The 19,399-nt window shown below is 34.7% G+C and overlaps 1 protein-coding gene across 3 annotated transcripts in view; it reads right to left on the bottom strand.

Annotated features, from left to right (window-relative positions):
- The window catches only part of tmem131l (transmembrane 131 like), a 55,366-nt gene that overhangs the window by 34,627 nt on the left and 1,340 nt on the right, over positions 1 to 19,399 (bottom strand). For all 3 annotated transcript variants that reach the window (XM_067402835.1, XM_067402836.1, XM_067402837.1), the window contains exon 3: positions 13,156 to 13,196. In XM_067402835.1, coding sequence (XP_067258936.1) covers positions 13,156 to 13,196 — 41 coding nt within the window. The remainder of the gene's footprint in view (positions 1 to 13,155; positions 13,197 to 19,399) is intronic.

The following is a 19,399-nucleotide window of genomic DNA, read 5'->3' as shown; positions in this document are numbered from 1 at the left end:
TTTCTCTGAAAACACCTACTAATGCAGGTGGGGGAAAAAAAAAAAAAGAGAGAAGGAGCTATTAATTTGTTCTGAGAAGTTTTGTAGTTGAGTTTTGAGATGAATAAGCTGAACGAGTTTTGGTACTATGAGATAAACATGTCCTTATGTTTAGTGAAATGAAAAACTGTAAAAAATAATTTTCAGATTAAATATTCAGATTCGAAATATCCCAAATCCTTTCTACTTCATGCTTAATTTCAGAGGTTGTGTAAAAACGTACTTGTACGAACTGTATTTTTGTCTATGTATGTATATAGACAGTACATTTACATACTTTCCTAAAGATTTTAACTGCAGATGTCACTGCATCATGCTTTCAAATATCATCATGTCTAAATTTAGAAGGTTCCCTGCATCAGCATTTCTCAACTGCAGAATCTTTAGCACCATGGCAAAAGAAATTACATTCATATTTTATCTGAGTTATGAGTGAGAGTTCACAGTCTGCTTTAAAATAATGCAATATAAAACATGTTTTGCTAAGTTGTCCTTGCAGGCTGCATGCAAATCAAACCAAAATAAAATCCAGTGTAGTGTGATTCACAAACAAATTACTCCCATGAGCTGATTGCTTGTAGTGAATTAAAAAACAACACAGGCCGAGTAGCCCGATTCCTGAAACTGATGACTCTGAGTTGGTTCTTTTAAAGAATCTTTCAAAAGGACAAATTAAACAAATCTAATAAAAACAAATCACAAATCAAAAGAATAAAAAGCTTGCTAATTGGAACTGAAGTTAAATGATCAGAGCATGTGTGTGTACAGGGTTGAAAACGGACATAATCAACATGGATGACACATCCTGAAAATACATTTAGCAAACACCTTTAAAGCCAAATGTCTCAAAGCAATAATAGCTCATTTTGAGAAACCGTGCAAATATCTATCATAACCAGATAGTATAGTTATGGTTATACAAATATCTGTATCTATATATCTGTTGAGTCAATCTTTCCTCTCTGTCAGGGGCTTGTCCAGGCTTTCAACAGCTGGGATCTCTGACATGAAGACACACATATCAGTGGCCTTCATAACTGATTACCAAAAGAAAGAGGAGAACTCAAGGTATGAATCACTTCTGTACCAATTCCAGGAAAGAACATATGAAACAAAGTTCAGTGGGGGTCAAAAGTTTGGGAACCCCTTTCAGAATCTGTCAAAATTTAACAACACAAGAGAGATCATACAAAATGCATGTTTAGTACTGTCCTGATTAAGATATTTTACATAAAAGATGTTTACATATAGTCCACAAGACAAAAAAAAAAATAGCTGAATTTATTAAAATAACCCCATTCAAAATTTTGGGAACCCTTGGATCTTAATACTGTGTGTGGTTACCTGATGATCTATGACTGTTTTTATGTTTTGTGATGGTTGTTCATGAGTCTCTTGTTTGTTCTGAGCAGTTAAACTGAGCTCCGTTCTTCAGAAAAACCCTCCAGGTCCTGCAAATTCTTCAGTTTTCCAGCATCTTTTGCATATTTGAACCCTTTCCAGCAGTTACTGTATGATTTTGAGATTCATCTTTTCACGCTGAGGACAATTGAGGGACTCAAACACAACTGTTAAAAAAGGTTTAAACATTCACTGATGCTCCAGAAGGAAACATAATGCAATAAGATCTGGGGGGTGAAAACTTTGAACAGGATGAAGATGTCCACATTTTTCTTATTTTGTTGAAATATATATTTTTTTTCATTTAGTACTGCCCATTGGAAGCAACAGAAGATAATTTCATGTTTCCCAGAAGAAAAATTAAGTACAATTTACCTTGATCTTCAAATTCAAAAAGTTTTCAAAAGTTTTAATGCATCGTGTTTCCTTCTGGAGCATCAGTGAATGTTTGAACCTTTTGTAATAGTTGTGTTTGAGTCCCTCAATTGTCCTCAGTGTGAAAAGATGGATCTCAAAATTCTCAGTTTCTCTGGATCTCTGTTTTGTTAAAAAATTTCACATTTTCACAGATTCTGAAAGGGGTTCCCAAACTTTCGATCCCCACTGTATGTAGCATCAGAACTTCAGAGAACTTGTTTATAACTCTAGACAGCTTTCAAAGTTCTCCATAAAAGGGAAGCGAACAAAGTAAATCAAACCTGGAGGACCTGGAAGAGCATCAAATATGGACTGAGAAATGTCAACAAAAACACAATCAAGTGTGTTTGACTTTCTCTAAGGCAAAATGTTATACCCTGAACATGTTGGCTGGAGGTAAAATTTAAATGTGCACTGGCTCCAAGAGTGAGTAAGATTCACTGAATCACTGCACAGCAAATACTGATTTGCATGAACATCAGAAGTGCATCAACTATCAAGTGCATTGATTTTTAACATGTGGGTACATAACATGCTGTCTATGTTGAAACAGGAACTACAGCATAAGAGTTTCAAGTGAGCTTATTTTTTCTTCAGTTATGGGTATGAAAGACACTTCGTCATTTGTCATGCTGCTCTGTTATGGTTGGGAACCGAGAAACGGTTATTATTCAGAGCTGGTTCCATTTCTTTAACAATACCAGAATTGAATAATTCGTAAACTGTTCTCGTAACACGAGTGAAAAACAGAGCGCAACCAATGTAGTCTAAATCCTGAACAAATGACTCTTGAATCGGTTCTTTTTATTGAATCAATGTTCTCTTATAACGTTATCCGGGTCCACTTATAACGTTATCCAGATCTTTCGATTAAAAACATCCTAATTTAGAAGTAACAGGTAACTTTCTATAGTGTTTTTGACCCTCTCTTTCGAACACTCTGTTTTGATGGGCGTGACACATTCAAGACTTGGAAATAAACGTCCACTGCTATGATTGGTAACAGTTTTGTATATTAAAATAATTTTTAATGTCCCCACTATAACATGTGTGGAATTGTATTGAAAACTGTTCAAAAATATCTTGTTACATAGTTGAAACTACAGTGAAACATTTATGCGCATTACATGCTTTATAAGCCTTGGTTGCGGCAAATAAAGTTTAAAGTACCTGTAAAGTCATTTTAAAGTACGTGTTCTGAGTTTGTCACACCGCAGAATAATGTGTTATTAACGACCCAGCCAAATTTGAATGATTAAAAAAATCTGCAAGTAAATGAAATAAGTTAGCAAATTCTCGAAAAAATAGGCAGCACTCTGTGCTCTCAAATGCTGGGGGCGTGTTCGCTGTCTGTGCTGAAACCACACCCACTTGCGAGAACTGCTGTCTCAACTGACTTGAGTCTGAGTATACGTAAACATACTGATGCATATAAAAAAAAAAATCATGTTAGATGTTTGCAAATTTCAGTAGAGTTACTGTGGACTACCTACTAATTATAAGCACAAACGGCAACTTACACTCATTGGTGGGCACGTACCGCAGACTGTTGTCGAGTCGACAAATGACGGCGCCGCGAGACGGGAGGATGAAGGCCGGGACGGGAGAGACTCTGTCTGGCCTCATATCATCGTTTTAGGAAATTTAAATAAGGAGACCGAGTATTGTATATAACGACCATGTAATATGCATTTGCGTGACGAAGGCATTACTAGCTAAATGTGCAAAGGGCTGTATAACTGTAATGACACTCGAGACTGAGCAGGTGAGCTGCTGTAGCGTTATGGCGGTGTCATACTCTGTGCGTCATCGACAGTTATATAGTGTTAGGGGCGGGGCCATGTTTGGGGGCTCCAGTGCGTCATCGGACCCCCGTTTTTAGCTCCACCCAAAAAATTCTGAACAGAGTTGGTGAAAATCTGTTTAACGCTCTAACTTCACAATTTAGCATTACAGTCTTTGTAATGCGTTTCAGCAATACATTTGTAACATTTATAATGTGTTTAGAAAGAATTCTCAGAATTGACTTTACAGGGACTTTAAGTACTTGGAGTTACCACAGTTATAGTTGACAAATGATAACTTAGTGGAATCTTCCATAGTAATCCCATAAATGCAAATCATAACTATCATGACTTCTAAGTTTTTTTTATTTTTTTTATGATGATTTATTTCGAAATTTTAAACATTTTACAGAACAGGAAAGAAATGGCACAAAAGGGCGACATTGAAAAAGGGTTACACAACTACTCAGTTTGACTAAAACAGCTATACTGAAAAATATTTTTGCAATTCAAAATAATTTTTTATTTGAATATATTTTAAAATGTTTTTATTCATGCATGTGATGGCAAAACTGAATTTTCAGCAGCCATTACTCCAGTCTTCAGTGTCACATGATCCTTCAGAAATCATTCTAATAGGTTGATTTACTGCTCAAGAAAAATTCTGTTGAAACAGTTGTGCTGCTTAATATTTTTATGGAAACTAATAAATTTTTTTCATTCTTTGAAAATAAAGCTCAAAAGAACAGTTTATTTGAAATAATCTTTGGTAACAAGTGTCTTTTCTGTCATTTTGATCAATTAAATTTATCCTTGATGAATAAAAGTATTAATTTATTTTAATCTTACTGAAAGGGAATCAAGTGTACAACTTATAATTGACATTTCATCACGTGTGCACACACACACACACACACACACACACACACACACACACTACTTTGCTGGCAGTAGCATCACTTCCCATCACAAAAGAAAAAAAATGTTGATGTTTGAAATAGCGTACTGCTCATTTCCTGTGTGTGCTGAAACAGGAAGTTGTAGGCAATTTGAATAATGTGGGGGGGAGGCGTGTACATATGACACTTAGAAACTAATCTGAGTTCAACCTCCTTTTAACGTTTAAAGCTGTGTGTACTGTAGATCAGCGTACAAAACATGGTCTGCTCCAGCAGTCTGGTGATGTATGAAGGGGGGAGGGGCCAAACACACTCTGCAAATCCAAAAACTATTTTTTTTTTTAAATGTACATTTGAATACTCAAGTATCAATGGCATTGTTACAAAATGTATTATCTATCTTAATAAAACGCACATTAGAAAAGTTTCCATCATTACTTTAAAAGATAAAAACATCACAGCATGCCTTCCCTGAACAGTGGAAATGCATGATGTTTATACTATGAACAAACTTGAGACCAAACAGAGAATATACACCTACTTTTTACCATTTTGAGTTGTGTGTTTTTTACCCTTTCAATAGCAGGAATAACACTGTTCTATCAGCAGTGTGTATCTAGCTGGAGCTTGTTTTGGATGTTTTGCAAGTAAAATGTATGTTCAATTGGATTCTTCTTTTTTTGGTTATTCACTGCCCCATGAAGCACAGACATTTGTGCCTACTGATATTTTTGATATTCATGTACATTGATCAAGGTGCATATGTAAATGTTCACAAAACCATTTCAGCAGTTTGGGAAAACAAAGGAAAAACATAATAATGGAAATCAGCTGCTTCCAATCCTCTATAACAGTTGATCTCCAACTTTTGACTACAAGTATATTCTCTGGTCAAGTCTGAACATTCAAGTATATGATTTATTATTATATCATATCATATCATATCATATCACATTATATTATATTATATTATATTATATTATAATTATATTATATATTATAATTATATTATATTATATTATATTTAAAAATCCACAAACCAATATAACACAAAAAGAACATTATCAGCTGTTTTAAATCTATCTATTAGATTTAGGTTTGGCATAGGTTTGTGATAGGTGACCACGGTTACTGGCTACAGAACAGTGGGTCACATGACAGAAGCAATAAACACACAAGCAATAAATGTGTTGCCACTAATTGGTGTCAATGTGACAGATGATGGTTGCCAAAACAAACACAGAAATCACACAATCATCCCACTACAATTCAATAGAGGAAAATAAATGCACAATAAGCCCATGGTTAAGGATGGCTAATTTGTTTTGACATTTGTTATTGTTCTTTTTTCAGTGAAATACATGTACACGATAAGACAAGCACACTGCCCTAAATATTAGTGTGCATGATCCAGAGAAGAAACATTGTGGAATGTTTTGGGCTTAATGGAATGTAGTTGATGCCAGGAGCTGAAGCTATTTGTAGTGTTGGCAGAGGGCAGAGGAAGAGATGAGAGGGCGTATCACAGCAGGAGGTGTGAAAATTAGCACTAGCAACCACAGAGAGAGAGAGAGAGCTGCAGAAAATACTCTACACTATGGCTATCTTCAAATTGGAGCTTCAGGAGGCTATTATGCCACATTTACAAATGAGTTCTGGGGTCTACTCAATCAGACAGACTGCTCTAGATGGGACAAACACCTCACAGAATCTCTACATGCAACATTTCTGGAGAGACATTCTAAGGAGTTGTTAGAATTGGCCACTAAAGTTATTCTGGATTTAATAGTTAAGTTAAGTTTGGTGGGTCGCAATGAAATGGAAGTAGCGACAGATCTTTTGGTCCCACTTTATATTAAGTGGCCTTAACTACTATGTACTTACATCAAAACATAAGTACAATGTACTTATTGGGTTCATATTGAATTGCAAAACAATTTGCTGCTATTGAGGTGGGGTACGGGTAAGGTTAGGGAAAGCTTTGGTGATAAGGGTAGGTTTAAGGGTAGGGGTAAGGTGTAAAGGATGGGTCAACAGTGTAATTATAAATGTAAATACAGAAATTAATTACAGATGTAATTAAATGCAGGTGTTTTTTAAAATATAAGTACAATTTAAATACATGTATGTACACAATAAGTGCATTGTATAAAATTATTAATTTAAATTTAAGTACATAGTAGTTAAGGCCACTTAATATAAAGTGGGACTGATCTTTTTTTCTTTATTGTAACATACATTCAAGTGTATCATAAAAAAAAAAAAAAAAGTTGTTGATTGGATTTTGAGATGTGGCAGATGAATGAACACTTAATGAGTCATGGGTGTGTTTTGGGCGTAACATGCAATAAACCGATGTCCCTTTAAAAGCCAGGTATGCTTGGCAGTTTGCTATTTATATGGCGGAATATAGACACCCTCAACCGGACGAGTCAGTTTAAATACATGCGTGTACTGCCACGATTGTTCAAATAATTAGCCAATTTCTTTCATCATTACTCCATTTAGGTCATTCTGATACATGCAATGACTATCCATTATGACATGTAGGCATTTTTATCTTTATGTACACAATCTTTTACATTGCAATCCTTTTATTTTTAATATTTGGCATGTTTGTGTGTTGCTGTGCGTGTAACAAGCAGAGTGGACGTGTGTGTATATAGGGGCAGATTAGTAACGTGCTCTTTAAATAACAAAAAAAAAAAAAAAAAAAAAACTGTGCCATTGACTTTACACCAAGTTTTTGTTGGTCAATGGCGCAGACGTTTTCAGTTGCCTCAAAGTAGCAACACGCCAACAATGCAACTAAACACACCTCGTTTTCAGACCAGCATGGCCATGGGCGAGTAGATGGGCGCGAGTGCATTTGCTATTTAAACAACGTGGGCGCTGTACATGAAAATGATAACTGCGTCAGGCTGAAAGTAGCAAAAAACACTTGCGTCGCATTGATGCGCCGGGTGTGTGATGGAGCCCATTGATTTCAATCATTTATTTATTTTTTAACGCCTGAGGGCCTGATAAACACTTTCCTGTATTTCACTACATTTAAAAATTAACAATACAGGCCATAAAGAGCAGTCACTGCAGTGCGCAGTCATTGCTGCATCACTTCCCCCAACCAAGAATGTGTTATGCAATAAAGAACAAATGTTCTCACATGAGCTAGACTCCATTTACTTGTGTGATAAACATGGTGTAACATCCTGAAAGCACTGCTGAAAGTGGTAAAATGTTCGAAGATTTGAAATAGTGGACAAACAGTGTAAACGCAATCAAGAATGATCTACAAATTAGGCAAGAGTACTTTCAAGTACATTACACAAGATATGAAAACAAACCATCTAATGTCCATACTTTTATATTTACAATATTGTAAATCTTGATATGGATCTGTTCACCAAAAACAATATTCAAATGTTTTGTAAGTCTTTAATATAAAAACCCAGATTAAATGTTTAGATGACTTCTCGGACAAATTAATTAATTAATCAATCTATAAATTGGTAATGGTCTTCCTTGCTGGTGGTAGTGTGAGATTGTCTGATGTTTGAATCATTATTTTCTGGAATTATATTTGGGCAGAAATAGGCTTTTCCCCAAAATATGTTTCAAACATACTAAATAACAGATCGTCTCAATAATCTCATGAGAATGAACAGACTCGAGAAAGAAGTCAACAGGATTAATTGGCAGGTTCTGGTAATTAAAATAGTCAAATTAAGCTGACATCATGTTTGAAAATCAGTTAATATAATTAAATATATTAAATTGTTAAATTATTTATATTATCCATTTCAAGAATAATCAGCTACATCTCAAAAACTTAAATATTAATGTTTTAATACAGATTTGTATGTAATCCACTTAATTTGTCAACACATCTAGATGCCAAAAAGACCAATCCAACATTCACATAGCTTGTTTAAAGCAGTTTTTTTTTTCTTTCAAATCTAGCAAAATTTCTTATTTCCTTGTCTTTTTGATAAATAACAACACACTTAGGTTTTCTAACCTGTTCAGAGAAAATAAGTTGTACAACACTGTACACAGACTGAAAATGAAATAACATTGTACATAACAGTATTTTCTGCCAAATAAAACAGAAACCTCTTAAAATGTGTTGCAAATCCAAAGCTTTATTCCATGTAGTCAAATGCTTGGTATCTTTGCTTTCAAAAGAGACTTCATAATATAGAATAATGTGTTTTATAAGCAGATAAAATAATCCATAAACAATGTTAAAATTCTAAAGCTACTGAAATTCATGTGTCCTCTATAGACCTCAGAAAACCTATAACATGATCTCTTTCTCTTTGCTCTGCATGCAGTAAGATAGTCAATCTCCAATAAACAGTCAGCTGCTGTCACAGCCACCCTGCCAATAGATGCACAAATGCAAGGACAAAGTTCAAAGAACAAACTCTGAATACCAGCAGTATTAGTAATAGAATTATATACTCTTCCAAACCTAACCCATAACTGTAACTCTATAGTAAGTACATGTAGTTAATTAATAGTACTCAGTACTTATTTGAGAAATTACAATGTAACTACAGCACTGTAAAATAAAGTGTAACCATTTTTTAAAATCACAAATATAATCCATTGCAGGTATTTATTACAATGCAATCAATCCATGTAGCTTCTCATGCCCTTGTATCTTGTATGCACTATAGTTTTCTGTCCTATCTATGTACATTCTACTTGCTTAACACTGCATTAATGCTATAAGTCCAAAGTCCTGACAAGCTCGATGCTTGCTAATGTTAAATTTCTAGAGAGTTTTACATTACAAGATAGTCTCCACATGACCTCTGTGTTTAGGGTGTACTTTTTTTGGACAGATCAACGTAAGAAATTTAGAAACATACGTAGAATAACTAGTTTTTGATTCTACAGTGTTTGATTCTTTTGTCTAATACACAAGCAGTTTGGTCAAAATTTCACTTCTCTGTTCGGACAACCCACTAGCATGGTTCTGCTTTCCTGCAAAAAACTCTTACAACCATGCTGCATACATGAATAATGAGCAACCTGTTGCTCTTTAGGTAACAAATTATGTGCCTTGGAATTAAAATGGTATCAACTAATTTCACCACATCCCCCATTTTTTGTGTTTATTAAATACTTTGGCTATCCTGATAATGCTCATACAGCTACCAATAAGTGTCGCAGTATTGTCAGTTCTGTTTAACACATTACCAACCTTTTAACTACATTTAAATACTCATACCTGTAATTCCATACATTTTCCTCATACTTGCAAAGTCTTGAAAGAAAAAGGTGAATGAAAATGGAGATCCATGCCTACATAAATAATTTAAAGTTGGTAATTTCTGCTCATTCAAAAACGAAATCAGAAGATCAATCAGAAGGTATCATATCTGCTTCCTTGTTTTGAAGCCCAGCGTCACCCTCAGCTTTATTTAAAAAAGTGCAAAGTTCCCTTTTAAAATTGAACAAATATTAAAACAAAAATTAAAAACAAAAAATGATGGATAATTGAGTTTGACACAAAACATTTTTTAAAGATGGCATTCATTTTCTGCATTGAATGTTTCTGTTCAACATCCATGTTACAGCAAGTGTATGAAACTGCGCTTTGCTGTTGTTACAGGAAGTGAGCCTTGTTGATGCTGTTGTGTTAAAAGCAGTCATTGTGCTTGGTGATAGTCCCTGATTAGGACTTAAACACAGAGCATGCTGTTACCCCGAGTCAACAATGAAAAGACTGCTACAGCCAGATAGCAGAATGAGATCTACAGAGTTGGGGATGGGTAGCATGAGAGGATGTGGCAAAGAGACAATGAATAGAGGGAAAAAAGAGAAAGCTAAAAAAAAAAAAAGTTGCAGTTACTAAAATAGAGTGTGAATGAAATTTGCATGCGCAACCACAGATAATTTTAGTCTTCTTTGAATATGATCAAATACAAAAATTATCCAAAGTTTATGATGGCAATAACTCTATCAAAATAAATACCACTGGCTTGAAGTCCACACTTCATGATTTTCATACATTTAACAATTAATGAAGTCAACTCATTTTTTCTCCTGCAGAATTCAACCAATACATGAATCACTCATCAGCTGAGCTGCTTTTAGTGATATAGTCAATCTCGAAGTAAGTGAGGGAATGAGACAATAATTCTAAACACAAGCCGGATTTCCATCCATTTTTTATGCGAATGCTGGAATATTGCAGAAATAAAGGTTGAATAGAAACATCAGGATGAAAATACTGCTTCCATAATGTGTATTCTATAATGAACTATAATGGAAACGCATGTACCAAATACATTCCTAGATGTGCATGAAAAAATCCTCGTCACGTGATTTAATAATTTGCTAATATTACCTAACAACTTTCATCTGGTATAAGGGAAATATAGACCTCATCAAAATATCAAATGGAAGCCAATTACATTTCCTGATGCGTGTAGATGTATGTAGAAGCATATCCAAAGAAAACAACAGAGGACCTGTTACAGAGCTTTGTGGCACTCCATACTTCACTTGTGTTAGATGACAGTTCCTCACACAAATAATATAGTGGCAGTCAGACCAATCTCTTTTTTTTTTATATATATATATATATATATATATATATATATATATATATATATATATATATATATATATATATATATATATATATATATTTTTTTTTTTTTTTTTTGCATGTGTGGGTTTATTATAACAAGCAGGGACGTGCACAGGAATTTTGAGGGGCAGTTGCTCTGACCTGTAAAAAGGGCACCCCCCCCCCCCCCCACACACTCACGGGCTATATGAAGGACTGAGAATAACCGTGGTATAAGCGGAATAATTGACTCCGCTTCGAGTCGTGACCGAATCACAACCTCAGGTGTGCATTATTTTTCTAATAATTCAACGGCCCATCATCAATTATTCCTAACTTGAATCACAGCTTAGTGTTTTGACATCGACAACCCTTGCATTTTACCTCAAACTTGCGTCAAGTTAACTTTCTAAAGTAGCAATCGCTTCTCGGGTCGACATTAACACACTGACAAAATTAAATTCAGAATTAAATTTTTAATGTGTGATTGTGTAAAGGTTTTCACGAGATACCAACCTTTCGCGAACTTGCTTCCAATACTCATTCTCATGGAGGCGTGGTGTGCACAGAGGGGAGGGGCTGTGCTCGCGCGAGTGAGTATGTGAGAGAGACGTGTGAGTGAGAGACGCAGGGAAATGAAATGCAGCTGAACGTTTTCTCTATGAAAGACATTGACAAAGACGGAAACTAAGGACATTTAATCTATAATTTTATTTTATTTTAGTTAGTTTTGCCAAACACACATTACAGTTTTGGTTAGTTATCGTTTTTTTGTAATGCCTCGTTTTAATTTTTATTTCAGTTAACGATGATGTTGTTTCCCACCTAGTTTTCGTTTTCGTTAACGATTATAACCTTACTCACCTTTCCGTCAACGTTAAGTCGTCTCACCAGACAACCGCAACAATCTCCTTCTAGTGCCGCTCATGCAGGTTTAGCTCAGGTGCCGGTCACGTGCAGCGCTGCAGCCACGTAAACAGAGTTTACCCTTCCCCTACTGACTTTCACTTTCGGACGGGTGCCCGAATATGGAAGTGAATGAGGCTTTGCGATTTTTTTAATTTTTATCTAGGCCTACATGAAATTCTGCATCCATTGTATTTTTTATTTATTTTTGTCCACCTCGGAAGGGCAACGTGAGTCGAGAAGGGCATATGGGCAGTTGCCTGGGCAACCTGAGCAACCCCCTTGTGCACGTCCCTGATAACAAGACATCAGAAGCAGTTACAGGATAGAAGGAAATGTGACAAGAATGAACCACAAGCCAGGATTCCCTATTTATCGAACCGCTGCCCACATAGCTTTAACTCTGACAACAAATGGGATCTTAAACAACTTAATGAAAGTAACTTTGGATAAAAGCATCTGCTGAATGAGAAAATGTAAAATGCAAATATCCAAAAATGCCAATAATATTTCTCTAATCTGTTATGAAAATGAGAATGTTGTGATCTATGGTGTCAAAGGCAACGCTAATCTTTTAAGGTACGAGAAAAGAGATGCAAACATGGTCAGATGATATAAGAAAACACAGCTGTATACAATGTGCCATCTTGCAGGCTTGTGCTAAATTGGTATTTTTCCATAGACTTCACAAGCACTTTGTTTACATACTGTGCTCTTATTCATATCTTGCTATTGAAATGCAGTTAATAAAACAGTGAGTGTTGATCTTAGGTCATGCCAGTCACATGAATGCAAATGTAAAGTAAACAGAAAGCTGGTGTCCTCAAGGCTTAGTTTTCCATGCACTGTTAAAACAAACCAGCCCTGCTTTCATAAAAATGTTTAGGGGATGTACATAATAGACCACCACAAACTTATGTTACCTTTTTATTTATTAAAAGTTAAAACTTTTGTTCTTCAAGATTTGGGCATGATCATTTCATAAACTATGTTATATAAAACAAATTGTGGGTTTACAACAACAATTTGTATTAACCATACCCAAAGAAAAGGTACCAAAAAATGCAAATAGGCTACTCTAGGCAAGTCTCAAAGGGACGGTGGTTTTAAGAAAAATTCTCACCTCTCCTCGTGTGGAACATTCTCACTGTGCTGTTCCTCTGCCTGGAAGGGAAAAAAAATATATTCGTTATATTCAGTAAATAACAGCATATTACATTGGCACAGTTATGAGGTTTAGAATAACACTTTTTTTCCTTTTTTGTTTTATTAACAAAAAATGTTTAAAAGTTTTTTTTGTTTTTTTTTTTGAAAAAACTAAAACAAACAAAAAAAACAAACAAAACTTATCCATAAAGGACACATAAAACTGATCAAAAGTGACAATAAAAACAATTATAATTTTACAAAAGATTGAATTTTCCATCCATCCATCCATCCATCCATCAAAAAAAAAAGGAATAAAAAGCAAAGAATCACAGTTCCCAACAAAAAAAAGTTAAGCAGCACAACTGTTTTCAGATCGATAAGAAATGTTCTTGAGCAGCAAATTAGCATAGTAGAATGATTCTGAAGGATCATGCGATACTTAATGGAGTAATGGCTGCTGAAAATTCAGCTTTGCCATCACAGCAATACATTACATTTTAAAATATATTAAAATAGAAAACAGTCATTTAAATTGCAATAATATTTCACCATATTACTGTTTTACTGTGTTTCTGATCAAATAAATGCAGACCTGACCCCAAACTTTTGAACAGTAGTCCAAGTTATGAATAAATGTAATGTGTAATAAATGTATTACATTCCTTCACTTAACATTGCAACTTGCAAGTAAATGTGTTGCCTAAAAATGCATAAAACTGGAAACAGTAACCTATAAAGTCAGAGTACAGGTATACTTAAGCGGACTTTATTTTGAAAGCAACACTTCTGAAAGGGAACACTGTACCATTTTAACACATATACTATTGCATAAACTGCCTGTAGCACATCATAGGCAATTTACTAAAATAGCCGCTTAACAGAGAGCCTTGAAACCATGACTGACGAGTGTTACAACAGGGTATCCATAGGAACTAACTATAGCCCTCCAGGCATACAATGGAAGTGTATAGAGGCCACTTGGTTGCCTGGTGTTAGATGACTAAGTGCACATTTTACAATGATTGGAGGAATATGCTAGCAGGGTTTCAATTAGTCTTCTGCAAACAAGAAAATATGTAGTGAATCTGTAGACTTTCCGTTTAGTACTTAATATTGCTATTAGAATGCATTGAGAAAATGGAGCATCCATCCATCATGGGGTGAGGGTGGTTGTCTTTAAATGGAACGCTGCAGGTCTACTCAATCACTCTTGACATCTATATTGACTACAAATGAATCAAAGTCTATTTATGGCTCTGCCTTTTTAACCGGTTGTCAAGCCAATAATGTGGTTTTGATAATAGAAAGCTGTTTGTGCATTTGACCTTAAATTTTATAATTAATTTTCATTTTATTTTGTTCAAGTTCTGATATCAATATCCAGATTATTCATGAATGAGCAAATCATATCTCTCTCATTTTACACACCAGTAATGCTAGAACAAACCCCAAACACAATTCACCATGGTATTATTAAATCTAAACACAACATATAAAAAAATACCAAAAAAAAGTTTTAAAAAAAGTTGCTTTTTGGATTTGAATAGGCAAATACTTAAGAATCAATGAATGGATCATTATTACAGTAATTATTATGTTTATAGAATATTAAACGTTTGGTTCTTTTAACCCTTAAAGATGGAGTGTGTAGCTTTTCATTTCTTAAACAACCATGTAGGAAGACAGATCATGGCCATATTCCAGGATGACAATGTCAAGATTCACCAGGGTTAAACTTGTGAAAGAATGGTTCAGAGAGCATAAATAATAATTTTCACACATGAATTGGCACCCCTGAGTCCAGACCTTAATTTCATTGAAAGTCTTTGGGATGTGCTGGAGGAGACTTTACAGAGTGCTCACCTCTTGCATTGTCAATACAAGATCTTGACCAAAAATTGATGGAAATAACAGAGTTGCATCTCCTCCAACGCATCCCAAAAACTTACACTGAGGTTAAGGTCAGTGCAAATTCATGTGTGAAAATGATTCTTCATGCTCCCTCCCAACAATTCTTTCACAATTTGAGCCTGATTAATCTTGACATTGTCATCCTGGAATATGGCCATGATACATCTTAATACATGGTTGTTTAAGAAATGAAAAGCTACACACTCCATATTTTAGGTTGCCAAACATATAACTAGAAAATGCTAGAAAAATAATAATCACTGTAATAATGATCCATCCATAGACTCTTAAGTATGTGCCTATTAAAATCCAAACGACATGTAGCGACTTTTTTTTTTTGGCCGGGCAGTGTATTATAAAACCAAAATAAAGCTAATTTCCTCAAATAAAAAATAGAAAAATATTATTTTATATATGCTATTAATAACATTGACTTCCTCTGACATAGAGCCTAAGGGAAATAAAGTTGCCCTATTGAACTTTAAAATGATTCATTTACACTGTAAAGAAGTGTAACCCATTTTCTTATGACTTTCCTATACTGTTATTTTCCAGTTATAATGAGCCACAGCAGAACATACTGACAGCCATTAAACAGCCAGGTCATTTAAATATTCCCCTGATGTTCCCCTGAAAAAAAAAAAAAAAAAAACTACTCCAATCTGATCTATTTTTCTTCAAAAAAGGAAGAGTCAATTCCCATGCTGCATTTCTTTTGTTTTTTTAATGTGTCAGCAGCAATGAGTTTCACTATGACATTTCCATGTGGCATTAAATATGCTTACTACATATTAGTGCTTATTAGTGCTGTCAATCGATTACAAAAGAACTAATTAATTATACATTTTTTCTGTGATTAATCACAATATTTAACAAGCAGAACTATTACAGAAATTGAATAATTAAATGTAAAATGTTAACTGATTCACATCACATTTTGACATAACTGTGTGCATTCGACCATTCAAGAGCAATAAGATGGGAAAGAGAACTGAATTTGCGATCGCATGCTGAGAGACGTAGATTTCTGTGCACTCTTCAGCTGTTTATCAGTCAGCGTGAACATCGCACTGAGTTCTTTTTCACGACTTACCATGCTTAACTCTTTTTAACATCAAGTATGCTCGCTCTTTATTGTCTCATTCATGCGTTTCATCACTCAATCATACATCTTAAGTAGAGTTGTCAAAAGTACCAACTTTGGTACCTCCACGTACCTCTGATTGGCCACTGTGTTGACACAATCAGCGGATATGTCTTTGATTAGCTACAATGATCAACGCACGGGGCATTTGAAAGCACACAGAAGTGTTTGAATATGAAAGCGTTTTGAAAGTGGGAGCATTTGAAAGCAGGTGTCTTTCAGCGGACTGGTCCATGATAGATACCTACTTTCAGACATTTTTGTGTGTATCTGTGTAAGCATTCAGTGAAGAGGGTCACTGATGGCTATGTTTTTGAAGCATTGATCACTGAAGCCAATCACAGACATATCCGATGAGCGCATCAACACAATGGCCAATCAGAGGTACGTGGACAGCAGTAATGTCTCGCGCTTTGCTTCAATGAGTGCTAGACATTACTTCCGCTGTCAGAGCGCGATCAGACCTCACTAAGCGAGTGCTGAAAGCAGTTGGACATAGTGGTGTATTAGAGGTAAAAAATAATATAAATACTGTTCGGTTTCTCGCACAAACCAATCGTTTCGTGTCTTAGGACATCAATGTGTCGTCACGAGCCGCAGGGTTTAATTTGGATTTGTCTATGCAAGTTTTTTTCGACTCTTATTGATCGAGTTCCCATTCACTCCCATTATTTGACTGACAGATGGCAACGGTTGGAGTTAAAAATCATCTTTTGTGTTCTACTGAAGAAAAAAAGTCACCAACATCTTGGATGCGCTGGAGGTAAGTGGATAAACATGATATTTTCATTTTTGGGTGAACTATCCCTTTAAAGCTACTAATTTTTTTGAGACATCAACCTCAAATTTTATCAACCCACCAAATTTTATTTTTCAAAAATCTGCCAAGTATCTTCTTTAAAAAAGACCAAACTTAAGATTTATGACAGTTTAAATTGGAAATTTCATTTTCAGGTCTACGCTAAAAAAGTGAATAAATGGATTATAACTGCTACATAAATATAATTTGGTAACATAAAATCCCCTAAAAATACAAAGTTTAAAATTAAACATTATCAAACTAAAATATAGTACATTACTTGCACTAAAATAATAAATAAATAGTCATTTTTCACCACCATGCGACGAACACCAGACTATGTTGACAAGGATATTCTGTGAAACATAATTTTTAAATAATTTTGTGCATTTTTGTCCATTCAGCATGATCAGACACAAAAGAGGACTCAAATCGGTGCTGGAACACTGTCTGAGAACTGGCTTTCTGTGGACACATTTTAAAAACAGCGTGCCAGTACTGATTTTGCATCTTATTGCACTTCAAAGGTTTAAAAGCACCTAAATTAATGTTTGGTTGACCATAGAGCAGACCTATATGTGAACCATCCTCGGTCAGCTGCTCTTTTTCGCTTTGCAGAGCTGGTGAGTGGAACCAGATAGTGTGATCATACTGTAAAGCTGTAGGAGGTCATGAAAAAAAAAAAAAAAATGATTTTGCTATAATTATGTTAAATATATATTTTTTAACACGTTAAATATTAATCACAGAAATTAACACACTATTTCTGTCAGCCCTACTACATATAAATATTAAGTGCAGATTGATATAATAACATTGCATCCAACTCCACTGCTGTCAAGACAACAAACTAAGCCCCTTTAAACAAATGGAGAACTATAAATGGAATTTTCCGTTCCCTTTGATTGTGGCCATTCTCATGCAATAAGACAGGTCGCTTGTGTAACTGTTAACCACTAAAATGGCAAATTGTCTGTCAACCTCTGAAGCGGCAACAGTCTCTGTGCATGTTTGTGCGGCTTTAGCTTCCGGCCCAAAAGGAAACAGGAAAAAAATATATCTTTATCAAAGTTTAATCAGTCTTGTGTACCTGATTCATGATCAACAAAAAAATACACCACCACTAGAAACAGCACACCTTTATAACTGCACCAGGTGTTTGGCTCAAATGCCAGTGACATCATGTTTTACATAGCTCTATAACCAATATGTCCATTCAAATTAATATTTAATCATATAACCTATGCATTACATCTTCTGCATAGCACAGCAACTCTGTGCTATGTTATTATATATTATGTGCTATATTTTTATAAATGTTATTTATTATTCTGTCACTATTATTCCTCTGTGGACTGGAAGCATCTTATTGCAAATGCAAATTTGTGTGAGATCAATAAAAATAAAAACTCTTACTTTCTAATAACTTTAGTCAAAGGGAGGGAAAGTATGGCGTTTTATTTTATCTCATGTACAACCGGCTTAACCATTTTAAGTGTAGACCTTAAAACCAGTGGTATATACCAGTGGTACTATAGTTTTATTAATATTTTGAATTAGTTTTTATTTTTATATTATCTGTTTTAGCAATTTTGTGGTGAGTTTTGAAATTATTTTTGTTTTTCTTTTGTTTTTCCATTTCAGTACATCAAGTTAAACTAATGAAAATGAGAAAAGCTACCTTAATTGGCAACTAGCATAAGTTCTAAATCATTTTTATTTCAATGTAGTTAACATTTTATTTCAAGTAATGAAAATGTTTGCAGCTTTAGCTATAACAATCCTGCCTCAAACTTGCATTTTGCTTTTAATAAGATTCATTAACATTTAGCATTCCATGAGTTCAAACAAAGGTCACGACAACTCAAAGACATCGGTTATTGATCCAACTTAAAAGGATAATTCACACAAAAATTAAAAATCTTTTTTTCCTTCTTTTATCCGTGAAACACAAAAGACAATGTGAAGAAGAATGTTAGGGACATTCTTCATGCAAGTGAATGGAGACTGAGCCTTTCATTCTGCCTAACATCACCTACTGGATTCCACCGACTGAAGAAAGAATGTCATACAGGTTTGGATTCTTGGAACAACACTAATTTCATTTTTAGTTGACATTTCCCTTTAAAGGGACAGTTCACCCAAAATTGAAACCATCTTTGTCATCATTTACTCGACTTCAAAAAAGATATTTTGAGAAATGTCTCTGTGGTTTTTGGTCCAAACAAATCCAAAGTCACCAAAACAGTTTAGTTCAAAGAATCTTGTTTTTCGCAGAAGTCAGTCAAATAGGCATGAGGGTGAGTAAATGACAGGATTTTCATTTCTGAGTGGAGCTATACCTTTAAGAATTGCATTTAATAC

The sequence above is a fragment of the Chanodichthys erythropterus genome, chromosome 12, assembly GCF_024489055.1.
Source record: "Chanodichthys erythropterus isolate Z2021 chromosome 12, ASM2448905v1, whole genome shotgun sequence".
Lineage (NCBI taxonomy): Eukaryota > Metazoa > Chordata > Actinopteri > Cypriniformes > Xenocyprididae > Chanodichthys > Chanodichthys erythropterus.
The sequence above is the reverse complement of the archived record's forward strand: the minus strand, read 5'-3'. Positions and strand labels throughout refer to the sequence as shown.